Below are 27,786 nucleotides of genomic sequence, written 5' to 3' on the forward strand. Positions count from 1 at the left end.
TCTACCTTTTTGTAAATCCCTTACCAACTCAACAGCATAAAAATACGTAGAAAATACGGAGTTCTCAAGATGAATCTTGCGTGCATAGTACTCACTATATTGATACTAGAGAAAGCCCAAGAGGTAGATGTCACTGCTGTGCTCAATTACTTTACAATCTGAGAGTACTCCTTGTTCTTTAAATGTTTAACTCTGAATTGTATCCGGCAACCATGGACAGAAAGAGTCCTGAACGTTGAAATCCTCGGAGAACCGAGAAAGCATCTGGACAAGAGTCTAAGAACCTTCCCATCAAAGCTCTTGTGGCTGTTGTCATTTCAAAGTACCAGGCAATCTACCTCCCTGGAATGGACGTTTTCGTCCATCTTCCTTGTCCACTCTCCAATGGAGACTCCACAGCCCTGCCATTCCGAATAAGGTTCTTTTATAACCTCTGCACTGACTACAGCGCAGCCACCCATCACTTCTCCCAGGAAAAGGCGGACCCATGGGAGGCCCGGCACTTGCCGCCATTCACGATAGCACCAAAGCCGGGAAGAAGATCCAGCTCTCCTAAGTTTTAAAGAAAGGCGCACCTTGTTCACATTCGAAGTTTCATTAATTTATTTAGAGCCTCTATGTGACTGCTTTTTCCATTTTTTTCTCATGTTCCTGCACGAAGTATTACACTTAAAATTTTGCCCAAATAAAGCCACCTGATATCGGGGTAACTCGGAGGGCCTCAACTTGCTCCCACTGCCACAGGACACTAAAATATTTATTTGGCTGTTGTTGAAAAAGAGAAGTTAGGGAAAGAAGGATAGCTGTGGAGTTAGCCGTGGGAAGACACTGCCAAGGAAGGCTCTGCTCGGAACAGCTCTCTGCCTGGCTCTTCTCTGTGATCAGCTGGAATATGTTTTTTCCATTGCCCTCTAGTAAGCTAAATACAACCCCTCAGAGAATTCTATCAGTAAATGAGCCTCCTCTTTTAGAAACGAAGGGATTCTGAGATGGTCACATATCAGGGTGAATGAATTCAGTCTGATGATTGTTGTTGCCAGCCTTCCCGGAGGGCTCTCCAGAAGCAATCAGGAGGAGGCTGATGTAAACCAAAAGAAAGGCCTTCCCTGCTGGTGGTGTGAGCCTTCACCCTCGGGCTGAGGTCAGACTCTCTTCCTGATTCCATTCTGGTCTCCTCAAATCAAGGAAGTGACCCGACCCGGATGAATCCCAGAAGAACCCTAGATATTTACTTTAGGGACTCCTTCTTCCTCAGCGGCAGCGCTTCCTTCTGTGTTTTTTCCTGAACACCAAACAATCATGTGTGGGAACAGAAGTTCAATGACCGCAGGCACACTACTTCCCCGGCAGTGAACCAGCACAGATCAAAACAGCTGCCCCCCAAAAGCCTGGGAGTTGGGATGAGAGCAAGAGATGTGCTCATGTGTCATTTACTCTTCTCTGCTCAGGACAAAGAGCCAGAGCAAAATCAGAGCTAGAAGGAAGAAGGGACCTTGAAATAATTCTGGACTTTCTCTTCTCACCAAAACAAAAATCCAACAATTTGTTCAAAAAAACCACAGGCAGTGTGAAGTAATACTCTTCCTCATTCATTCCAGGTGGACACTTCTGGACTCTTCTCTTTGCACCAACATTTAATTTCCAATTACATAAAGTGACTTCATCTGTATCAAGCCCAGAAGTAATTAAGAACATGTCTACTTCTCTTTGACGATTTAAATAATTGCTTTTTCAAAAGTATAATAAGATCCTAGTAGTACAACCTCAACTTTTTATGATCCTATTTTTCTACAAAAGAAGCATCGAAATGTATACAAACATAGGCAAGAGATTAAAAAAAAAAAAAAAAGAAAGAAAGAAAAACAGATTTAAAACCAGAGCAATTCTTTGCTCCTATCCGGAGATGCGGTTCCCAACAAATCTAGGCCACAGCACGGCATCTTCCTGAAATAGTGTCCTGGTGTCAATATATCAGACCATAAAAAATGTAAACAGAAACAGATCCTCAAAAGTCAAGATGAAGCTGACACAGCTTAGTGTGTATAAGTCATCACTTTTATTATAAATCGGAATATAATATTTATGTTCCAAAAACCTTGAGGCAAATACATAAGTGAAAAATATATGTATGCACACATGTGGCACATGTGTATATAATACATGCATGCATATATTTATATAGTACATATGTGTTCATGCATACATGTATGTATAAATACATGTGTGCATACATAAAATTAAATATAATACACACATATATACATTTTATTTATTTGAGTAAGAATTTTGCTTTCTAAAGGTACTCTGTTACTAAGCTTTTAGATCTTAAATTTGGGACTGATTTGTCTTTAAATGATCACACAATAGGAAAAGAACACTTGGGGACCTCTCAAAGCTAAAAGTCTTATCCAGGGGGAAAGGAAAGGGGAATCCTATCCATTGTAAGCAAGGAACACAAAGACAGAGCGGTGAGCCTCCCCATCAGAGGGCAGACTGCACGCACCCAGTCCTTAGTGGATGGCTGCCTTCTATGGATTATATACAGCATCACTTGCGTGGCCTGTGAAAGACATGGACTGGAAAACCCTGTCCAGTTACCCCACCTGCAGCCCCGACTCAGGAATGCCCATGGGAGCTCTGCCTTTTCCTTCAGTCACCTGCCAGCCAGGGCCCTGGATGCACACATGGCATGCTCACTGCCACAACTCCTCTATGTCCCTCTCTGGGCTTTGACTCTGCTCTCGTGTCCCCATATGCCTGGTTCCTGCCTCCCACCAAATCCAAGACTTGCCTCTTTCATGAAGGTGACCTAACCAGTTTCTCCCCCAACTTCAGCCATGGCTTCCAAATCCTCTCTCTTGTGAACTTAAGACAACACCTCAATCCAGACGTGGGTGTTGGCCCCTAAGTTCTTTTATGAGTTCATCAACTGGTTCTTTGGAACCTAAGATACATTTTCCCAAAAAACAGTATTATAACTCAGAGTCAGAATCCCCATTTGAACTACAATATTGCTAAACTAAGCTTTAATATATTTTATATATAAACTAAGGCAGAAGGGGAAGGGAAAAAAACCTACTATATAACTTTCTCAAAATGACATCAGAGTCACTGTATTTATGCGAACCAGGGAAGCTATCAACCCCCTTATGTAATTTCTTTTCACCAGTTGAGATGGTCCACACCCACTTGGAGAACAGAGCAGAGAAACACGATTGTGTTCTTTCTGCCCACAAGCAGGGACCACAGCAAAATGGCGGGGTGGGGGGTTAGAGTGGGGATGGTTGGTGATCTGCACATGGTCTAGGGAGTGGTAGAGAATACATGCCCTGACCTCCCTTTCCTTACTTCTGGATCCTGAAATGCCTGTAGTCTCTCTTGTGCCGTATTTTGGGGACCAAGACTATGTGACAACCTGTCCAAAAAACACAGGGTCATGGTAGCAGGAAGACATTTCTGGGGCCGATAGGGAGGGGGCGAGAGATAAATACCGTGGCTTGAGGATCAAGCCTCCCTCCCAGGCTCCCAGGGACAGCCTCCCTCTAGCCCATTCCAAGCTGCCTGTTTCTATGGGCGACAACCTGGACTACAAGGCAGGCTTGTATTTAGTTCTAACAGCTCTTGTTTTCTACTCCAGAAGCTGAGGAAACCTAAAAGCATTAAAAGCTCAGGTTGAAAAACTGAACAATTGAACAATTGACATATTTTTTTCTCATGAAGCTGTAAGAGCAGAGAATACCAGCAAGCAGAGAGGTGTATGTTAACAAAAGCCCTCTTTTTTTTTCACTTCCCAACTATTACTCATCACTAGGAGCTTGTCTCCAGGGGATCTTCTGGGGGAGCTTGGCAGTTCTATGGAGGATTATTTTAGTTCCCCATCTCCTTCAGTACCTTTGGCAATATTGCAGATAACCAGTAATTTATTAAAACTGGGAAAACTGAAAATGGATTGCCTTTATTTTCTCCTCCCAAAGAACCTGAGAGTAGAAATACTCCTTTGCCCCAGACCTTCAGAGATGTGTCATTTCAACTCACTTGTCTGCATAACCATGAGCGTCTTTACTGTTGAGCTGATCTTCCACAAAGACACCGTAAATGCTGCTTGAAGCACTCACACACATTCTTTGCAGCTGACGAACCCTTGGTATCATAAGCCCACTGTCCCTTCCAACTTGTGAGCTGATAAATTATGCCTTTGGGGTCACCTTCTACTCAGAACAAAAGACAAAGTACTTACTCTTTTGAGAGCACACCGTTGGCCAGGATTCCTTCATATCGACTTAGCCCTTTGCGCTGAAGCACGCTGATCTGACCGCCCAACTCATCTGCAATGATTCCTGCATGGATGGCTGCTTTGCACAATAATGAGGTCTGAAATACAGCAATGTCATCACTCACGGCTACTCAAGAACACATTTAAAATATGGTGGGAAGTTTTCATCTTCTTCTAACATGTGGTCAGGATCCTTATTTGACCCACGACATTGCTACATTATAATTCATTTAAATAAAAAGTAAAAGAGGAGGGGAAAAATTATTGTATAGCCATCTCAAAGTGACTTCAGAGTTCCCACATTTACACCAGCTTGGGCACACATCCACTAGAGAGGGAAGCAGGTAATTTACAGTCGTGGTGGCCCCCCAGGGAATAACGCCTCCCAACCATCACGCTCCCATGTAGGTACTCCAATTGATGGCATGGACCTCATAACTTGCTTGGTTCTGCTGCAGATGACACAGCCCAACCAAATGCCACACACGTCATCGTGGCCACCTTTGACCCTCTGGTCCCACCTGACGTGCCACATGACTGCAGGAGCTCTTGTAGACAAGGGGAGATTAAGAACTGACCAGTCCAAATTGCTGACTCACAAACTCATCAGCAAATAACATGGCTAAGGAAAGAATAGCAAAGGGAAAGGGAGAGGGAGAGGGAGAGGGAGAAGCTCCCCATCGAGCAGGAAGCCCTATGCTGGGCTCCATCCCAGGACCCTGGGATCATGACCTGAGCCGAGGGCAGGCATCCAACCAACTGAGCCATCTAGGCACTCCCATGGCTACAATTTTAAGCCACGAAATTTTGGGGTGGCTGGTTAAGCACAAACAGATAACTCATCAGTTTCTTACATCTGCTTTCCCAGATACACCAAGATTATTTGAGAATGTGAACCTTCCATATCACAGTTTCCTTTTATAATTAATTCAGAGATTGAACAAGGCACCAAAAAACAAAACAGTGATGTCAACCACATAACATTAAATGGAACCAAAACTTCACAAAGGTCTTACAGCTATAAGAATGAGCAACCCAGAGCCCAAAGCCTCCATCTCATTTCCTGAGTCTCTTCTGGAAGGGTCAAACAGCTGGCATCTGCTCAGTCCTCCAACATTGCTGCCTGGAGTGACCAAGCAAGTGGGAGCACCTGACCGGCCGGTTAGCAGGTGCCCCTGGGACTGGAACTGGCTCACTGGCAGTGGGGCTGGGGTAGGACTAAAACTCGTTCATGAGGTACCCAGGCCCCGAGGTCCCTGTGGGCACAGACCTGTGTGGGGAAGTGATTAGGCAGTCAGCCCAGGACTGAGGAGCTGAGGAACAGCATTTTCTAAATAAATTTTAGCAATGCCTCACTTCTCCATGATGGCTAATGCCAAACTGAGAAAAGCAGCTCATGAAATTGTGTCTCAGTAAGTGGACTTGGGAATTTCTCTTTGTGTTAACGATAACACTGTTGCCTTAATTTTCCATAGAACAATTCTCTTGGATTAAGGTTATAATATCTGGGGCACGAAGGAGACCAACTGTATTTTGTAATAATGTGGTTGCAATGAAATCGAAAATTTCTGTGATCTTCGATTGAGAGAGCATATATTTCCCAAACTAGATTAAATCTGGAAAATGAATCAGGTTTGCAATAATGACTATCACAGCCAAAAGAGGGGAAAGTTCCTGACAGAAAAGAAATATGAAAATGCTAAAAGACAGATGCAAACACTACCCTCCTTGATTTTGGAGAAAAAAAGAATTAGAAGATGCAAAAAAGATAATGATCTTTAAACTAAAGAGGCAGCTTGTGGGTGTTTTTTGTTTTTTTCTGGAATGTTCTTTTCTTAAATAGGTTTGTTATCATTGTTTTAGATTCTTGGGATACAAAATGCAGCTGCCAATTGTAATGGAAAAGCTATGAATTAAATTTGGTAATTTAGCTCATCATCCTGGCTTGGCCTCTAACTCTACCAAGTGTGACTAAGTCATGTCACTACTCTGGACCTGGCTTCCCAATTCCTCTGTATAATAAAAAGCCTGGACTGCATGATGTCTGGTATCTTTTCTAGTGGGTGTCATTTTGTGATTCTAATGGGCCCCCTATATACCGACTATAGGGTCCACACACACCTGCCCAGCTCTCTCAGCCTCAAAATGAAAAACAAATTGGTCCAGTGGTCTACTGGGCAGATAATCCCACTGTCCCTGGGATCATCTATCTTCCTTGGAATTTGTTTTGGGGATGGGATGGTCTTTATCCCAGGAGCCCTGCCTAGTGGGTAGCTCTCACTGGACTTGGCATGTCCACGGCCTCCTTGGTTACAAAAGGTCAGGTTTACAAGTCATTAAGCAATAGGACCTAATACAAGCATCATGGCCCAACATACATTCCCATTCTCCATAGTTACCACCACTGAGCGACCTCAATGATATGTATATACCCTTTTAATGGAATTTATTCAATTGCAGCTCATGTTTTCCATAATATCAAACGTGGGCCATAGGATACAACTCCAAGAGACTAACCACCAGATCTGGCTTTTACAGTATTATGATAAAATTATTAGCCCTTTCCAGGATTGTTTCCTTTAAAAAAAAAATCCTCTCTTAGTCAACCAACTTAAATAAAATAGATGTTCACTTAAATTGGAGATTTTTGTTATTAATCTTAAAAATTTACTTTCACTGAACTTGACCCTTAAAAATTCCCTTTTGAAGAGCGGCAGAATTTATACTTTGATTTTCTGGCTATTTTCGAGGTCCAAGCCTTGCTGATATGTAAATATAGGAAAGCCACATCACTGGCCTGTTTTAATTAGTGAACTGCATTGGGTTCAAATGAAATAATTTAAATACAATTCTGTAGGAAAAGAAACGCAACAGACACTGAGAAGAATACCTGTCTGGCTCATGAAATTGCAGGTTGATGGTATGAACTTCTGAAGTTCACTAAGCCATAAAAGATGGCCAAATAGATCAGCATGAAATAAGACTGCATCGACTTTCAAAAAAGTTATCAAATCATCCCAAAACTGGAGCATTTTCTTATCTTCCTTTAGGGAAACTCAGCTTATACTAAAAAGTATTAACACAGTATTAAAATAAAGTTTAATGTAAGACTAAATAATTTAGTTTGCATTTAATGAAACACGAATAAGGCACATATCTTAAAATGATGGTAAAATGTTAACTTATAGGACACCTAGATGGCTCTGTCGTTTAAGCATCTGCTTTCTGCTCAGGTCATGATCCTAGGGTCCTGAGATCAAGTTCTGCACTGGGCTCCTTGCTCAGCGGGGAGTCTGCTTCTCCCTTGCCTGCTGCTCCCCCTGCTTGCACTTTCTCTCTTTTTCTCTCTGACAGATAAATAAATAAAATCTTTAAAAAAAAAAGTTAAATTATAAAAATGTAATTTACATTCTATCATATGAATTGTTCCTATGTTGCTATAGTCTTTGTAATCACCATATTGGCAACATTTTCTTATAAAAGTAACATGCATTTACTGTAGAAATGTTGGAAAATATTTTTTAAAAAAGTCACTCATACTGCCTTCACCTGGAGACAGTCGTGCACTATTATAACGTATTTCCCTCTGGCTTTCTGTGGGTGTACAACAGGCCTGGCTTCTCCTCTTCTCCTCCTAAGCCAGGAGCACACCGTGCACTGTCTTCCTTTATTTTAAAGTACTTCTTGAATGTTTGGGGTGAACAGAGAATTTACTAAAACACTTATTAAGGGATGTCTTCCACTTAAAACCAGGTACAGTCAGCAGGCTTGGGAGAAGGTGCCAAGAGAGAAACTGTCCTGGGGGTTTGTTATTTCTGGTCTCCAGGTGAGGCAGGTCTCAAAGAGAAGCCCATTTTATGTAATCGGCATTGGAAGCACATCGGCATATAGAAGTCAGGGAGGCAGAGTCACATAACCTCAAGAATTCAAAAAGACTGTTAAAGTTCTCTACTGATATTCCTGACAGTTACTTTCTCCGCCCCACAGCACCTTCCCAGACATATATGGGCCATATCGGACAAATGGTTGTAACACCCACACTTGACACTTCAAGGGACTAGAGCTCACCATTTCTCAGGACATCTCATCCCACCCTACACTGCTCATTTCTTCCTCGTATGCAACTGAATCTGGCTTCTCTATAACTCTCATCCTCTGATCCTAGTCCTACCTTTTGGAACAACATAGAATGAACCAATCCCTCTTCTGTCATTGTTCTTTAAGACAACGTATTTCTTTCCTGAGATGGAGCACCTGTTTCATTAACAGCTTCTCTAGTAACTTGTTTTACAGATTCTGTCATCCTGACCTACAGAATATGCTTTGGTTTTGCAAAGATGATTCCAGGAAGGACATGCCACCACTGAACACATTTCCGAAGATGAAGGCACCATGGAGGACAGACTCTAAGATACCCTCCAGGATGCCCGCCTCCTGGCATTCTCCCACCGTGAAATCCCTGTCCATGTTGAAATCCCTATCCATGTCCTGCTGCCTTCTTCTACTAATTGCACATAGCAAAGGTGATGGGATGCCACTCCCAGGATCACATTACCTAAGGCTATAACCTGTCTTACTAGAAGGCTCCCTTGGTAGGAGATTCTCCCTGGGTGAGAACAAGAAGCAAGAAGGGACATCAGGAAGGCCCAAATGGCAAGAAGCTAAGGATAGCCTCCAGTCAAAATCCAGGAAGAAACCGGGGTCTTCTGTTCGACAATCCATTAGTAACTGAGTGCTGCCCACACCACGTGAGCTGAAAGGCAAAGCGGAGCCTCAGATAAAGTGCAGCCCCAGCTGACAACTTGGATGCACCCTTTTGAGATCCTGAAACAGAGAACACAGCTAAGCTGTACCCAAACTCCTGACCCATGGAACACAAGAGATAACACATGGGTTGTTTTAATTAAGTCTGGAGTCATACTGTCATGTAGCAACAGGTAACTCATACAGCCACGATATCAACATATATGAAAAGGCACCAATAAGGCTTCTTGGAAAAGATTAGTTTTCAAAATACAAATTTTCCCTCCAGGTAAAAGTCATTCCGAAAGCAAATGATATGAAAAACTAACTAGAGTCGAATAGGAAACCTGTTTGTTAGCACTTATGGATCATGTACTCAGGTCTACCATGCAGGAGGCCGTTTATTTACCTGCTGTACTCAAACACAGAGCTCTGTCAAGAGCAAGCGAGATAAACAACTAAAGCAAGAATATTGCACATAATTTTGAAGTTTCTTGTGTGGATGCAAAAATAACAAAGAGACTTTCTGTTGCTGAGAGAAAAGTACACTTCAACTGTTTATTTCCCTTAATTTTCTGAAGTCATTTAGAAATAGCTCAAATTGAGGTATGAGAAATCATATTAAGATTCAAACAATTTATAGGCCAAATGCATATCCTATGTCAGTCTTGCAAATAAAGACAATACATGATAAAGAAAACAGAGCAAAATAGCAAAGTACGCTACTTCCAGAATCAGGATCTATTAAAAGCAAAAATTAAAGCCAGGTCTGTTTCCCGCCTACTGGAGATGAAATTATCCATCTTCTGGAATATGTATGTTTTCTTTGATGCATGAAGACACGTCAATAATTCTTAGAAAAGTTCCATCACTACACAGATTTTCACATTTCTAATAACTCAAGCCAATTCTCTTATGCTAGAAACTCAACTAGTTTAAGTAGCAATGTTAATATTCAAAAACCGGATACCAAATTTCCAGGATTAAGATCTGTAAATAGTAAGAAATGATGTGGAGACAGGATATATACTTTAGACAAACGACTTCTTAAGAATGTATTTTTCTCTGGGAACAACATATACAATGGAGAGTCTTGTTCTGTAGAAGAAACTGGGGGTGCGAGGAAGGACGGACTAATACAGAAGTGCAGGGCTGCTGGCTTTCCTGGTCCCAGACGTGATGTTGTTACTCTGTGATGTGAACGGGCATGTCCTTGGCTATTACATGAACCAACGGAAGCATTAAAATAAAGAAATAAATTACAAAAAAATACCAGATGACCTCTTATAAAAAAAAAATAGATGGAATTATACTCATAGGTTTTGAAAAGGGTTTTATTTACCATTTCACTTACCATGCTTAAGTGGAAATGCTAAAAACAGGAAGGCATGCATTAATAAATCTTGTTTTTTATACTTATTATTTCATTTATTCTCAGAAAAAAGAGAATTGTGCATTTACCTACAGAGTTTTAGATCTTATTTGACATGACTTTATGATGAATTTAGGCAGAGCAATAAACACTTTTTAAAAATTTCCTTCCTGCCCTAAAATTACCCTCAATTACTTACATCTCTGTATCCATCCACCAGATTCCCAGAAATGTCTCCTGCAATGTCTCGACAACCAGCTGGGCAGAATTTGCTGGAAAAAGGAAATAAAGAATTGATATTTTATTAAATTACACTTAAACTAAAAAGTATAAATTATACTTAAATGTATTTTCTCTCCTCCATAGAATATGCAGGAGGAAATATTTTTTTTAATTTTTTAATTTTTTTTAAAGATTCATTCATTTTAGAGAGAGAGAATCCTCAAGCAGACTCCGCACCGGGGGCAGAGCCTGACCTGGGCTTGATTCCAGGACCCTGAGATCATGACCTGAGCCAAAATCAAGAGTCAGCCCCTTAACCAACTGAGCCACCCAGACACCCCAGGAATATTTTGTTTTAATAAAAAATCAGAAACTGACTTGTGAAAACACAGATTAATCTAAAATGTAAACCTGAAGGCAAGTTTTACACAATAATTATTTGTTTTATACAAGGATGCATTATTAATTCTATTAAACAACGAGCTTCCCTAATGTATCTTAACTGATTCAAAGGTGTCTAAGATATATTTTTTATTTTTATTTATTCACTTTTTAAAAGTTTATTTATTTATTTTAGTAATCTCCACACCCAACATAGGCTTGAACTCATGACCTAGAGATCCAGAGTTGCATGCCCTTTGGACTGAGCCAGCCAAGCACCCCTCCAAGATATAATTTTTAAAAAGAAAATTCTAAACATTATACATAGCATGATCTTGTTTTTATAAAAAGATATGCTTAAAATATATAAAATAACAACTTGTGTTTTTCATGAATATAAAGAAGACAAGGAAGATTATCTCTGGATTCTCTCCAAGAACAGTATTTTGAGAAACTTTCACTTTCTGTGCCATTTGACTCTGTAATATCTTGATTCAGTCTACTAGCACTCACTCCCCAATAATAACTTAATGGAAACCACATATGAAAATTTAAATATTCTAGTAGCCACATTAATCAGGTAAAGAAAAAAGGCAGAACTAATAAAATATCCTAGCTAACCCAATATATTCAAAGTTTACCATTTCTACATGTAATGAACAAAAGTTTTTCAACAAGATATTTCCAGCCTTTTCATTCTGTATTAAGTCTTCAAAATCTGTAGTTTATTTTATACCCATAACATATCTGAATTTGGACTAGTCACAGTTTATAAGTCTTTTATAGCCACACATGGGTAGTGATGATCTACATTAGGTATAAATTACTTGTGTAATCAGAATAAAAGGTATACATATATTTTTCAGGCTTACTGTGATATAACTGCAAAACATAAGATATTTTAAATATATATCATGATGATTTGGTATATGTTACCCAACTAGTAAATTAATATATCCATCACCTCACATATATTAATATATAAATGTATATATTTAAATATACACACACACATATAACATATATATTTTTGGCAAGAACATTTAAATTCTACTCTCAGCAAATTTCAGGCATAGAAATCACTGTTATCTGCTACAGTCATGGTACACATTAGATTTTCAGACCTTATTCACTTGATGGCTGCATATATTTATATCTCTGTATCAGATACTTGACCAGTCATATCAAGGCCAATGCATAAAGACTATATAGACTCAATTAAGTTCAATTTTGCTGTCAAATGAATTTAGGTTTGCACTAATCAGGTATTGCCATCAAATGAGTTACAAAAACCTCTGGACTTATTATTATTATTATTATTTTAAGATTTATTTATTTACTTGAGAGGGCGAGAGAATATGAGTGGGAGGGGCAGAGGAGAGGCAGACTCTCAAGCAGACTTCACGCTGAGCACAGAACCCGGGCAGAGCTTGATCTCATGACCCAGCGATGATGACCTGAGCAAAAAGCAAGAGTTGGGTGCTTAACCGGCTGCACCATCCAGGCACCCCAAAATCTTTTGACTTTTAAAGCTTTCTACATTTCACAATCACAGATGAGGGAATGTGGACCTGTACTAGTCACACACCTCATCTTACCTAAACATTACAAAACGGCTGGGCTGTAGCCTATACGGTCTGGCATCATAAGCCCGCAGACCTGAGTATATTCTCTTCTGTAGGACAGGAAAGGACCACTGATGTCCAGAGGCCGTATTGCCATTGGGACTCTATAGGTACGGCTGGAAAGATCTCAGAGAAGGCTGGCATTTGTCCATGATGAATGAACAGCAAGTTTATAGGGTAAATGTAATTATTGGTCATTTTAATTATTGTCTAATTATTTATATTATTGGCCACTTTCTTTTTTATCTGCTAGACTTAATATTAGTTAACACTAGACTTGATTCTGCATATAAAATAATCTCATTTACTAGCATATCCGAGATGGTCAGGACCATGGACTCTCATGCCTGACTGTCTGGGCATACTCATGAAGTGTGTAGCCCTGGGAGAGCTACTTAACTGCTTTGTGCTTCTGTTTTCAGGGTCTGACAGAACCTACCTTCAGGCCCACTGGAACATTCACTTGAGTTATTTATATGCAAAGCCTAGGGAGCTGTGACTGGCATGAAGAAAGCACTCTAAGGAGCTCTAGCTGTTGTTAGTGGTGTTACTGACAGTCTCCTCTAGACCAGTGATTCTCAACAGGGTGTGAATTTTGCCTGCCCTGGAAGACATCTGGCAATATCTGGAGACATTTTTGGTTATCACAACCAGCACACAGAGGGTGGAGGCCAGGGATACTGGTGACAGTGAATATCCAACAAGGCACAGCACAGCTCTTCATAACAAAGAATCATCTGACCCAAAATAACAATGGTGGCAAGGCTGAGAAATTCTGCTCCAGACTGCTTTTACTTTATAGACCAGGAAAGGTACATCAAAAAGATTCAGTAATTTTTCCACTTAAAGTAAAGCTGGAATCAAAAATTTCATCTCCTTTTCTCAGTAAGTTTCGCTTTTGCGAGAAAGACAAAATGAACTCCTTCTGAACATGAAGGAATTACCAAAAGTCACTTCCAAATGCTGGCCAAGTTAAAAACAAAACAAAACAAAACACTTTCTAGACTCCACTATGGCTCATTGGTACTCATAGTAGAACTCAGGGGTCAGCAAATTGTAGCTCATGGCCAAATCCACACTGCTATTTGTTTTTGTAAATAAAGTTTTATTGGAACACTGCCACACACATTTGTTTACATACTGTCCATGACTGCTTTCATATCACAGCAGCAACAGAAACTGTGAATAGATACAAAAGAGACTACATTGCCTGCAAAATTGAAAATATTTACTATCTGGCCCTGGACATAAAGTTTGCTAATCTCTGCTGTACAGGAAAGCATTTGTATTCATTACTTACAAAATAAATGACTTTAAAAACATTAAATACAAATAAGGTACTTTATCTGGTTTAATGTGAAGGAAAACATAATGTCCAGCAACATATGCCTGCAGCACAGCCTGGACACTGTATTTACCTGTATTCTGTGTTCAAGTAATGGTTAGCGCGTTCCAAACACGTTATCAAATCTGTCACAAAAAAAGATAATTGCAATAAGGAAACTGAATGGAAGGATACTCATGCTCAAAAAAAAAAAAAAGAATTTTAAGTAATTTTAAATAAAAAAAGGATTTAAAAAAATTTTTTTAAAGATTTTATTTATTTGAGAGAGAGTGAGGTGTAAGAGAGCACAAGGTGGGGGGTGGTGAGGGAGAAGTGGAGGGAGAGGGAGACACAGACTCCCTGTTGAACAGGGAACCCAATGTGGAACTTGATCCCAGAACCCTGAGATCATGACCTGAGCAGAAGGCAGAAGCTTAACTGACTGAGCCACTCAGGCACCCTTAAAAATGGATTTTTAAAAAGCATTTATTCACTATCTAGTTATTATCTGAATTTGTCCATTTAAAAATAAATTAAAACTGAGAATACTGTCTTCAGGATTTAACCGATTTCCTCCATTTCTCATTTCTACCACCAACCATGGTTTTTCAGCAATTGCCCAGTGAATGGTAACAGGAACTATTTCAAACAGAAAAACCAACACTGGTTCATTACTGTCCACCACATGCCTACAAAGATCATGTGTATAATAACCTCCCTTGGCAAGAGGAAAACAATTTCAAAAGCCTGATGTAGTTCATAGAGAAGATTTGAGAACATTTTAAGTTAGCAGTTTAGCTAGAGGCATCTGAATGACCATGGAGCCACATGCTTATTGAGAATATAACCTTTCCACTTTGATCAGTCAGGACCAAGGACTTAAAAAAAGAGAATGCTCTTTGGGAAACAGAACTAAATAAACACCCAGCAATGGGCATGCTAAAATGCAATGGATTTTAATGCATTTAGATCAACCTAGGATAGTTTCCAAAATATTCCACACTTGCTGCAAAAATTCTTTCTTTCCTTAACATATTCAGTAGTTTTTAGGGAGCAACATATGGTGAACGCTCAACCTGCTGGGGTCTGTTGGGATTGGCCAGATTTGATTGGCTGAGAGGGAAATGAAGGCGCACCCCCTTTCTAGAACATTTCTGCCAGCAGGGACCGAGAGTAGAAACTCTGGGTACGTCTGTGACCCTGGGCAGCCATGGAGTGTGGATACAGAAATCACCCTGGAGCACAAGAGGTCTGGACAAGAGGTCATGCTTTCCTTCCTCATCAGTTTTTATGCTCCCCTTCTCTCGTGCTCAAGTGTCAGCTCCAAGGTTAAGGCACACTGTGACAGTGACTTCACATGTGACTCATACTCCCATTTTGCTTCCTCCATGCTGGTGCACTGTGTATGTGAGTGGATGCAGGGCGTGGAGGGTAAAGGTGCCACTGGTTCAAAGGCTTGTTCCCTAGGCTAAGAAACGTTGGGGAGGGCTCCAGAGAATAACTAGACCTTAAAGTCCCAAAGATGCATCATCCAAGGTTTCTAAGAAAATGAGATCAACCTCTCTCACATAGGTCAATTGATCAATCTTGATAAAAGCATTCCTAACTGCTTACAAAGACACTGCATCCTTCTCTTTCTTCACATATTCTATACTAGGTCACAATTCTGTCCCATGATGGTGATAAAAGGAGCAAGAGGAATTCTTAGACAGACACAAGTTGACAGATCTGGCCACCTAGATCTGTACCACCAGATCTTCTGCTATACCTGGATGGTCACTGCTGGCATAGGTCAGCAAAAATCCCCGCCCCGAAATGTGGGATCCACTCTCAAAGCGAACAGTGACTTCGTTCGTGTTCAATAGGAGTTCTTTGGGGACAGGCAAACTTCCACAATATGGTCCTAAAAACAAAGCACACTTTTGGCACATTCAAAACTTAGACCAGCACAAAGAATTGGTATATGGTATTTTTTTTCCTTAAAGGTGAATTTTAGAAGACAACGCATATTTAAGATTGCAGTTGTTACCCAACTGAAATTTTGCTTATTATTAGAACTTATAATTAGTGCCTAAATGTGGACTTGATGATACTGCCAAGCCAAGGGGAGGGGTGTGGCTAAATCTAGATAAGCAATAGGCTGAACTAGCTAATTGTGAACGACCCAAGAGATAGGTTTCAGTTTTTGTAAAAGACTAACAAAGGTCAAATACATTAGATAGTCAAGAAAATGTTTTCACAGAGGTGATATTCTAGGGGTCTCCTGAATTTGCTAGGAGAAACTCACAAATATTTTTTCAAGAAGTTTTCCAGAATTAAAAGACAGTTCAACGCAAGGTAACAATCTTATTCTCATGCAGTTTACACATTTATTTCTCTCTTACAGTACCTTTTGGTTAACCCATATAATTTATTTTGATTTGCAAAATGAAGTTTATAAAAAAACTGAAGAAATTTCTAAAGGCTTTTGAAATACTGTAGTATAAATTATGCAATTAAGAGTACAGTACATCATTTCTAGAATAAGTTAGTTGAAAAGCAATAGGAAGCTCCATGAACTTTTAAAAGTCAAAATTAGATTTGGAACTAAAAAAGAAAAGAAGACCTTCCTCACACTACTCAAGTTTAAGTTTAGTTTGTAAACTGTCCTCTTGAAAATCATGTATGTAAGACATAGTAATTCTAAGAAAATAGGGATTAACAAGTGAAGTTTGAAGACAAGGGGTTCTTCATTAACTTCTCCCCAAACAAAACAGTATGGAAGGAGTCAACAGCAACACCGGGTTAACAGTCCACAGTGACAGCCGTGTCGACAACAGGTTAAGGAAGGAGGAGGGAAAGAAAAAGGTTTGGAAGAGGATGAGGAACCCGCCACTAAGCATTTCTCTCCTGCTATCTGGACTTCTCTTTTGTCCTGTCCAGGTCTCACATTTGGAAGTTGTAATTGAATAAAAGAGAAATGTTGTGTGTTTATCTTCATGCCTCAACTCTCTGTTGTTCCCTATTATTAAGTTATAGTGAAATCCAAATAAAAAATGATGACTTACCTCTTTAGAGATTACTCATCATATACAATTGTTTTACATGAAATAGTAGCAAACTGCTTAGAACAGCACCTAGCATATAATGAGAGCTGCAGACATACTTAGTAATTAGTATAAGTAGTTAAATGAATGAATGAATGAATGAATACATTAAGAGAAACAAATAAATAATTTCTATTTTCCTTTTAGACTATGTTCCGTGGGGTGAGAAACTTTTTTATCCATCACTTTATCACCGGCAGTTTATACGAGACCTGGTATGTGGTGGCCTTCAAACATTGTTAGAACTGGAATAAAGTTAAATGTTTTTCTGTTTGTAACAGTTTTGAAAAGCCAAACCTGATTATAAAGATGCATGAAAGATTTAATCCTGGCATTATAAAAAATCATGAAGAAGTCAGGAAGAGAAATGTGGAAAAGCAAGAAAGGAAAGAAAATCATTAGTGTAATAAATATATGGTCGTTTGTAAACTTTAACAGTGCTTGCAGCATGGTAAAGAAGCAATTTATATTAAATCCATTTTTTGGTAGAGTTATGTAGAATAAACATTTTTTCACAATTAAAGTGAGTCAGGTTACTACACTTGACTTTTGCAACTTTGTTTTACATATGTTAGAAATTCCTTTGTTCTCTGCACAGATCAGTGCAAATCTAAGAATAAAAATGAAATAACAAGTAATGTGTTGCTATTGGTAAATCAGAATATTTTTCTAACCACACTTATCTTTCCCAGGAGGAAATAATAGTGTATATACTCCTCTCCAAACCGTGATAATGATACAAATCCCTCCTCCAGTTTCTGCAGCATTCCAATGAGTCCTAATAAACACTGAGGGAAGCAAATCTAAACTGATGATCAGTGAGAACTTGTTTGGATTTTTCTAGTTCAAATACATTTTGTACTTAATTATATATGTAATTTTAAGGTGTACTGTATATTCATTTGATACACTGGTATACTTTAATATGATTGTCATTATAAGGATAATTAGCACATCCATCATGTTACATAATTATTTCTTTTTGTAGTTGGAATAATTAGGTCTAGTCTCTTAGTAAGTTTGGCATTCGTACAATTGACCCTCAAACAATGTGGTGGTTAGGGATGCCAACCCCCGCGTAGCTGACCATGTAGCTGAAAACCCATGGATAATATTTGACTTTCCAAAACTTTTTTTTTTTTAAAGAAATTTATTCATTTTAGAGAAGCACAGGCCCACTTGGGGGGGGGTGTGGGCAGGGATTAGGAAGGTTGGGGAGGGGCAGAGGAAAGAGAAACTCTCAGGCAGACTCCCAAGGATGGGGCTCAATGGCGGGTGGGGGATGGGGGGTTTCAATCCCAGGACCCCAAAGTCATGACCTGACAGAAAATCAAGAGTTGTTCACCCCACTGACTGAGCCACCCAGGTGTCCCTCTTGACTCTCCAAAAATTTAACCATAACAACCTACTGTTGACCAGAAGCCTTACCAGTAAGTGACGCAGTCAATTAACACATATTTTGTATATTATATATATTATATACTGTATTCTTATAATAAAGTAAGCTAGAGAAAAGAAAGCATTAAGAAAATCATAAGGTAGAGAAAACACACTTACAGTACTGTATTAGAAAAATTCATGTGTAAGCGACCTGCATAATTCAAACCTGCATTGTTCAACAGTCAATTTCAATACTGCGGTCTATTTTCACAATACTGTGAATTAGATTGAAGCATATTTACTCCTCATTGCAAGCCCGTACCCTTAAATAACATCAATCTGCCCACCCCAGCGCACCACGGTCCCCTGGTAACCACGCCCTTTTATTCTGTTTTTATGAGCTTGGCTGTTTAAGATTCCACATATAACTGATATCATGCAGTACTTATCTTTCTCTGTCTGACTTATCTCACTTAGCATAGTGCCCTCAAGGTCCATTTCTATTGTTGTAAATGGCAGGATGTCCTTCTTTCTCATGGCTAAATAACTGGAATTTTTTTTTTTTTTTTAGATTTTTATGGAACATTTGAAAGGAAAGCTTGCAACACTGCATGTATCTTCCATAAAGAGACAAGAGTGCATGTCATCATGCTAGGTTGTTACACAATACATATAACTTCCTACCCACCCAAAACACAAAACTATAGTAAAACTCTAATTTGGTTGTATCCTCCCACAGTCATGATAGGAATGTAAATATTCCTGGAAGAAGTTCAAAGATAAAATGTAAACACACACACTCCTTCAATCACTTTTACCCCCTCAGGCACCAGTCTCTGTTCCACTCTAAGTAAACCCTAGATAGGATGGGATATACCCTCTCCGTATCAACGCAAGATTTAAACTACTCTGTTAGGGTCCTCACCGCTCAACCATCCCCAGGGGCAGAGGCAGCATTACGCAAGCAGGGAGACTCGAAGTCCAAGTCCAACCCTGCCTGTTGTATTGCCTGTGGCAAAACATCCATTATTTCCTGTCTGAAGGCCTGACAGATAGACAGATTCCTTCTCACAGAATGGAAGTTAATAACTGCATTCTCCGAGTTACAAGGGAAAAGAGACTGACTGGTGGTAAGAGGGAAAAATAATGAATGGGTAGGCACTGAAGGAACCGACCAGTCTGTCCCAATCAGCGTTTTCAGTTTTTCAGCCAAACTCTATGGAGGATTATAGCTCTTCTTATGACAAAGCCATCCTCCGCCCATGCCTGGCCATACAATGTGTTTCTCTGTTAGTATTCTCCATCGAGGCTTTTAAAAAGGGGCTAGCTTGTATTTCTACATTCCCAAAGACAACTCCAAAGGAAACCCAGTATTGGCTTGGTGACTTCTAAAATGATCATGGTTGTGGTCTCCGTCCTGAGCCCCTGTCCTTCTGGAAGGGGTCTTAAGAACAGTAGCAGACCTGAACAGAGGACTCCCAGTTCTGGATGCATGTGTGCTTCACACCTGGCCTGGCCATGCTGTGTGTTCTGCAGCACATGGACTTGCTAACTTCCATCTTCCCTCCCCTCGGTCGCAGTCAGGGAGGTGGGTTCCATCTCACTCTGCTGTCTCCAGTTCCCATCAGACTGGGGCACTGGGGAAAGGCAGTTCATCAAGCAGGCAGACAAATCAGGAAAAATAAATACCTCTACCTTTTGTGAAATAAAATTGGTAGCCCTGGATTGTGGGAAGAGCCCTCAGTGATGCCGAATGGAATAGTGTTGTGGCATTTGGCACCGCACGTGAGACCAAGACCTAGCAGACAATGCACTGATTCCATGCACAAAGGAAGAAAGGGCCAGGAACCGTAGGAGCTGCCTTCACTGAGCACAGTAGGCCAGTTCCTCTCAACACATCCCTTGTTTGGAGCTACTGTTCCATGAGCAGCTGTGGGGGAAACCTTTCATCTTTCCAAGTGTGAATAAAAGAAAACTGTCCTACAAGGAAGAATGAACTGTCTGCCCGAGCCAAGCCCAAATCCTCTTGTTCTTCTGGCAGTCTTGACAGTCCATTCCGTACCGCGATTTATGCCACGACAACATTCTCTGTGGACTGTCGCAGACGCCACATTACAAGGCAATAACAGTTTGGTTAATGACTGCTCCAAGCCATGTCAGGCGGCTCTGTGCTTTTCATCTTGAAACAGATGACACTAAGTTATTGTTTCGTTTGTGAGAAGGATGTGCTTAAAAACTGGGGTACATGCCATTTAGAAGCAAAAATAAACACAAACCCAGGGACTGCCTCCCCATCCTGATGCATACTCTCAGTGGTGAGAAACAAGAGACCTGACTCTTGAGAGATCTGTCATAAATTAAACAGCAAGAAGACAACGTCCTAAAAACTTTCATCAACCTTATGAACACCCTCTACAGCACACATGTAATTTCTCACGAGAGAGAAGAACCTGATAAGCCTAAGTGACCCGTCCCACGAGTGTCCCAGCCACACGGCACATAACCAGCGGCCAGGAAAGTGGCTGCTGGCGCGGCCCACGTTTGTACTGGGAGGCGTGCTGATGAGGCAATCTCTAGAAATGCTGAAGCTGCAAACGCCTTTACACTGGCATCTGTTTCCCACTTGCTTTTTCATTGCAGTCAAACGATATGGTTTGTCCTGGCTCGCAGACTGAAATAGGGTCATCGTACAAAATTACAGAATTTTCAGGGCCATTTTCTTCGAAAAGGAAGGGAATTAGCATAAAAAAAGGATATTCCTGGATGGTGCTATTAAAACCATAGTCACGTAAGAATGTAAGTGGCATCCCTGGAGAGTTCTGGTCTCTGGTTCCCAGACAAAAATCAGTGACAGATGATAAATGAATCAGGCAGATTCCAAGACAAAGGTGTGGCTTTCCTTGAGGCTCCGGGATCAGGTCAAGAAACGCCTTAAAGCTAGAGCTCAGAGGGGCTCCTGAGTGGCTCAGTGGGTTAAAGCCTCTGCCTTCAGCTCAGGTCATGATCCCAGGGTCCTGGGATCGAGTCCCACATCAGGCTCTCTGCTCTGTGGGGAGGCTGCTTCCCTTCCTCTCTCTCTGCCTGCCTCTCTGCCTACTTGTGATCTCTGTCTGTCAAATAAATAAATTAATATTTAAAAAAAAAAAAAAAGTCTAGAGCTCAGAACCCACCTAGGCCGTTACTCCTCTCCCAACAAAAGATGTCAACTGACACTAAATGACAGTGTTTCCAGGGAAGGGTCTGGCAGAAAGGAGGAGGGGGAGGAGGCCCATAGCTTTTTCTCCTTGAGGCTTATGGTTATGTCAATGAGACACCTTGTGTGGAAGGGTCTGGCTGATAGAAGTTTAGGATGCTTTCTGACTTCTATCATGGCATAAAAGACAAAACAAAATAAAACAAAAACAAATAAACAAAAAGCAGTCCTTCTCAAGTAGACCCAATTGGAGGAGAATGAATGTACTTCAGAGGCCCAAAACAACTTTGCACAAGCTAGGAATTTCTTTGAAGGCTGTTTTTTAGTATTATTTTTAAAAGTCGTGAAAATTTTGCATTCTTCATAATATGTCTGGGAGACATAAACCACTTAGAAAATAGACGCTACCAATCTTGTGTTTTTTCCCTATTTAGGATTTTTCTAAAAATCAACAGACAAGGCATAATGATTAGATCTTAATGCAGTGTGCCCGATATGTATCATTCCAAAAATTATCACAGAAAACTTGTTGTAATCAAAACACTTAGCCTCGTTTCCCCATTTCTCTTGTTCCCAGCATAATGTAATGTAATGGCTGGCTTCACCTGCTCTACTTCTAGATCACTGACCTAGAAGTGATCTAGAATGGTTAAAAAAATACTGGGAGTGGAAGTGGAAGTACAGGAAGTGGAAGAGAACAATTCTTGAACTTCCTGGTTTTTCTATATCTCAAATCATGAGGCAGATCAATTCAACCAATTCAACCAATTCACCATTTGATTCCTGTGGCAAGCTGGTTTCTTCCTATCCCTGACCACAATACCTCTTGAAGCATTTTGGCTACAAAGCATTTCTTTGAAAGCTTATATTTATACTAATACTTGTCATGTAAGTGATTTCTCAGAACTGCATCTTATTCTCAGGATACCCCGCTGGGGAGGCCTGGAGAAGTTTCCATCTCTTCCAGCAAATGACAGACAAAACTACAGCTGAGGTCTTCTTATACACAAGCTGCTGGGTCAGATGGTTTCAAGGACATTACTGGGTTCAAGAGCAGAGTCGCTGGAATCAAATGCCCACACTCACATCCCAGGTCTAGGAAAGTGATAAGCAAGTTACTTGACCTATTTGAGCTTCGGTGTTCTTAGCTGTGGATGTTAATAACAGGCCCAACCTCAGGGCTATCAGGACAGTTGAATGGGTTAGTTAGTCTCAAGAACTAAGCCCAGTGTAGAGCATATACTGAATGCTCAAGTGTAAGAGCCTTCTACAGCTCTTCATGGTCTTTTCTATAGAACAAGTAGAATCCTAAAATTTTATGTAAATCAAGTCTTTTTTTAAATCAGAGGAGATACTTACAGATCAAGGAATACAGTGTGAATCAAGATACTTTATCTTTTGTGAAAATCCAGATTTTTTTTTTAAGAGAGAGAGAGAATGTGTATGCGGGTGTGGGGGTAGGGTAGGCAGAGGGAGAGGGGGAGAGAGAATCTTAAGCAGGCTCCATGCCCAGCAGGGAGCCCCAAATGAGGCTCTATCTCATGACCCTGAGATCATGACCTGAGCAAAATCAAGAGTCACTTAACTGAGCTACCCACATGCCCCCAAAAGGCAGATTTTTAAAAATATATGTTTGCCAAAATCAAGCTACATGCAATCAGACTCATTGATGAATTGTATGAATTAATGAATTAATTAATTCAGTGAGTATGTACAAATGCAAGAGTGTGCTAAGCATACCCCAGATAGTGAAAAAATGACTAAAATGCAATTCCTTGCTCAGGTAACCCTATATCTGGTAGAGAAGCTAACATAATGATCTCAAACTGAGATTGGTCTCCAGTAGCAAAGGCTTAGAGAATCAACACAAGTGCCAGCGAGGGAGTAACTGATGCTGCTGGACATCCAAGAAGGCTCTGGGGCTCCAGGGTAAGTAGCAATGGATCTGGTTTGTGTGTATGTATGTGTGTCTGTGTTAGAAGGGGCAGGAAATGCAGGGGAAGGAAAAGAGACCTATGGGAGGAACACGGTCAATAAAAATACCATTGCAGGAAGTTGTATGTATAATATGTCCAGGAAAAGGCACAGATACAGGGAGACTCAGCAATGAGGCTGGAAATGGGGATGGGGAGAAGAGTCAGGGAGCCTTGAAGGCCACGCTGACAAGTTTCTGCAGATAGGAGGGTACAATTAATAATTTTTGAAATAAGGAAAGAAAGAAATTATAATTATATTCAATGAGATAACCTTGGCCAGCCTGGCAGGACCAGAGACTGGCAAAAAAAGAGAGGGAAACATCAGGAGGCTCTTTCCATAAGAAACAGATACAAAGACATGGGCTGGCAGTGAAATAAAAAAGCCAAACTGAGCAAAACGACTTGTGGGCTTGGAGAGTATGTGTTTTCTGCTCATCTCACGAGGCTGGATGGAGAAGATCTGTACAGGGAGCTATTTCCAGCTCAGGGAACCCCTGCCATATGCTTGGAATGATTCAGGCAAACTCAGGTGACCAGGAATGCACGGGGAGGGCAGGGTGTGCTGCTGCAGCTCAGCCTCTACTCAGTGGCAGGGAAGAGTTCAGGGTACTGAGGGGACCAATGTGTTTCTACACTCTTAGACCTCTTAGACAAAGAATAAGCTGAGTGCAAGGCCACTGAGGGGGGTGGGCAGGGGGAGGGTGGAAAGGGAGAAAGAAAGGGGGAGGAAGGAGAGGTGGAGAGGAGGGAGGGTGATGATGGCCAACATTTGTTGAGTGTTTATTTTGTGCCAGGCATCGGCATCATTCTTTTAAGTTACACATATGTGCCTCCAATCACCCAAAGATGGTAGATAGTCCTAGTTTGCCCATTTTATTATTTTTAAAAGATTATTTATTTATTTATTTGACACAGAGAGAGAGAGAGAGAGCATGAGCAGCAGGGAGGAACAAGGGGAGATGGAGCAGCAGGCTGCCTGCTGAGAAGGGAGCCCAATGCAGGCCTTGCTCCCAGGACTCTGGGACCATGACCCAAGCTGAAGGCACACGCTTAGCCGACTGAGCCATCCAAGCACCCCATTTTGCCCATTTTAAAGATAGGGGAACGGAGATATGGAAAGATAACATGATTTGCTCACAGTTAAGCAATTAATAACTGAGCATACAGCAGCAACCTGAAGGCAAGCAGTCTAATTCCAGAGGCTGCACTCTTCAGCACAAGTGAAGAATCCCGGCAGAAATGACAGTGCCAATCTCAATGCCTGCTGAAGGCCAGCCTTTTTTCACGGATCCTCAGTGACCCAGGTAGGGAAGTCTGAGAAGCCAGTATTTAGTTCCACCCACATTCTTCCAGCAAGTCCTTCAGGGGGTCCAGGGACGACCCTGAACTCCACACATCAAGGGAAGGCCAACTTTCAGGGGAAACTGGAATCCAGTCAATCTTCTTGAAATATCAGGGAAACAGAAATGACAATTCCTCTGGGGTCCCTGAGAGCAGGCCCTTTCTGGTTAGCATGACTGGAAATGAAACTTAACCATAGGATGAGTCATAAAGAGTTTTAGAGTTGAGAATAATGACCTTCAGTATGAATTCACAGCCCTCCCTCTTCAGTGTCATAAATAAAAGTTAAATATTTTATACTTGAAATGTAAGTATTTTGGTACGACACAGTGTCTAAATTAGCATTTGCTTTCCCCCAAGTTTAAGGTATTTTAATGTTATTTTAATGTTTATATAATTAACCCATTATTATTTTACATCATGACTATAAAAGGCTAGAAATCGAGAATCAGTACCAAAGCAGCAATCTGAACTGTATAATACAACAATTTTAAATCTTAAGATATATCATGTAAATAGATTCTTTGTTTTAATCTTCAGATTCAGGCTTAAAATGAATCTGTTCAATCCTAGGATAGCATTGGCTATCCTCAATGAAGTCTCTTTGGCCTCATGCGTCCAAATATAAGATGAACTCTGTAAAGAAGGTAGCACCTTAAATTTACATTTTTGCACAGTCTCATATTACACTGACCTCTTTGAACAAGGCAGAACTGTTTGGGGAAGACACCCGACGTAACTTAAATGAATGTAGTTTCGAAAGCCAAAAAAAGTCCACCTGAGGAAAGCCGTGAAAAGGGACCCAAAGAAAACAATGCAGACTTACTTCGCATTCCTCAGGAGACAAGGGACCTCACAATTTTTAATGCCGGACATTTTTGCAAACAAGCCTTTCAAAGATCACTTTAAAAAGGGATCATGTTCTATTTTCCAAAAATGCATAATCTGAATTTAATCATGAGGAAACACTGAACTAACCCAAAGCAACAGGCATCCTACAAAATAAACAGTTGAAACTCTTCAAAATTATGTAAAGAGACAAAGTAAGAGGAGGAACTCTCCCAGGTTAAAACAGAATGAGGAGTCATGACAGCAAAATGCTTGTGACCCTAGCTTGAATCCTAGAACATAAAAGAGACATGAATGTTTCTTTGGAAGGTAGTCCCAGCTTCTTTGGTCTCCTAAACAAACAAAAGTCCAGAATTCCCTCAGTTATAGTAAAAACAACCTCTACTAAGCAAACTATGACATTTCCTACAGATGTTTTTTTTAGCCAGGATATAAGCACACATGTTGGTACCTGTGTTTTAGATTCAAAATGTTTTGTTAAAAGTAAAATTTGTGTTTAAGAATATCTTTAAAAATTTATTTTGTTCTTTTTTGTTTTTCAAGATATTATTTATTTATTTATTTATTTGAGAGAGAATGAGTGAGAGAGAACATAAGCAGGGGTGGCAGGGGACAGGGGGAGAGAGAGAAGCAGCCTCCCTGTTAAGCAGGGAGCCCAATGCTGGGCTCGATCCCAAGACCCTGAGATCAAGATCCCAGCCGAAGGCAGACGCTTAACTGACTGAACCACCCAGATGCCCCCAAAACTCATTTTGTTCTAAAAAAAAAAAAAAAGAAAACCCACATTTTCCAAAGTAAGGTTGATATTGTTTACTTTGTCAACTTTGCTGCTTCCTGGCTGTCTCAAGGGTATTTTGAAAGGAAGAGTCTATGTCTTCACTCAGTAATAAATATATATGTAATCCTTCTACCTGATGTTGAATCTGAAATATCAACTATTATTATAATACCTAACAAACAGAATAATAATCCTACCTTGTCTATATCAGGCCTTTTTTTTTTTTTTAAAAGATTTTATTTATTTATTTGACAGACAGAGATCACAAGTAGGCAGAGAGGCAGGCAGAGAGAGAGAGAGAGAGAGAGGGAAGCAGGCTTCCTGCGGAGCAGGGAGCCCGATGCGGGGCTCGATCCCAGGACCCTGAGATCATGACCCGAGCCGAAGGCAGCAGCCCAAACCACTGAGCCACCCAGGTGCCCCTATATCAGGCCTTTTAAAAGCAATGAGATCAAGTGTATATTTTGCCTGATTACTGGGAAAGCTGGTATGGCTTACACTTGTTTACAGTGCATTTTACTACCCTGAGTGTGGATTAGAATAGCGCCCAAAAGTATACGAACCAAACATTTAAAAGAAAACTGGCAGGCAGGATGAACCATTACACACGAACTGCACGATGATTAAAAGCATACAACTCCAGCATATTCACAATTGTTAATGCAATCACATTCCAAGTACTTCCATTCTTGGCAGAGCTTACAAACACTAATGCCAAAAAACATTACTCTTTTTCAAAACATTAACTCCATATTCAAAATTGTGATAGCATTGAGCCTTAAAATCTCTTGGCATGGGTTTTAATAATTAAGTGGTTAATAAAAAAAATTGAGTTGGATAAACTAAAACTATTCGGCTATTTCAGCCACACATGTAATCATTAGAACCATCACATATGGGAATTTCAGAGAGGTATTCCACAACATTCTTTCCCCACCGCTGTGGGCACTTTCCACCACCCCCGCCAGCTCAGACTAGTGTTGTAGATCCCTGGGACCTCGGAGGAACACTAGGGCTCCCCCTCCGCAGGCAAGCCAGGTCCTGTGGCTACACTGGCTGCAGAATGGCCTCCCACTGTCCCGCTGCCCCACAGCAACGCCCACCCTGAGCGGGGGCACAGGATGGCAAAACACTCCTACCTCCCCCGTGCTCCTTAGGGAAGTTCAAACTGACCAGGGGACTATTTTAACTAAGTTAACAAAGGAAATCTATTCTGCATTAACATTTCTTTTTTCTAGTTTCT

General features: G+C 40.6%; 1 protein-coding gene across 4 annotated transcripts in view; it reads right to left on the bottom strand.

The window, feature by feature from the left end:
- The window catches only part of DCBLD1 (discoidin, CUB and LCCL domain containing 1), a 69,274-nt gene that overhangs the window by 12,079 nt on the left and 29,409 nt on the right, over positions 1–27,786 (bottom strand). For 2 of the 4 annotated variants that reach the window (XM_059177732.1, XM_059177734.1), the window contains exons 3-6: positions 15,709–15,843; positions 14,035–14,086; positions 10,588–10,660; positions 4,238–4,371 (exon numbers count right to left, since the gene is read on the bottom strand). In XM_059177732.1, coding sequence (XP_059033715.1) covers positions 4,238–4,371; positions 10,588–10,660; positions 14,035–14,086; positions 15,709–15,843 — 394 coding nt within the window. Of the gene's footprint in view, positions 1–4,237; positions 4,372–10,587; positions 10,661–14,034; positions 14,087–15,708; positions 15,860–27,786 lie in introns of all 4 variants that reach the window. The other 2 variants (XM_059177735.1, XM_059177733.1) reach the window with 2 other exon arrangements.

The sequence above is a fragment of the Mustela lutreola genome, chromosome 6, assembly GCF_030435805.1.
Source record: "Mustela lutreola isolate mMusLut2 chromosome 6, mMusLut2.pri, whole genome shotgun sequence".
NCBI lineage: Eukaryota > Metazoa > Chordata > Mammalia > Carnivora > Mustelidae > Mustela > Mustela lutreola.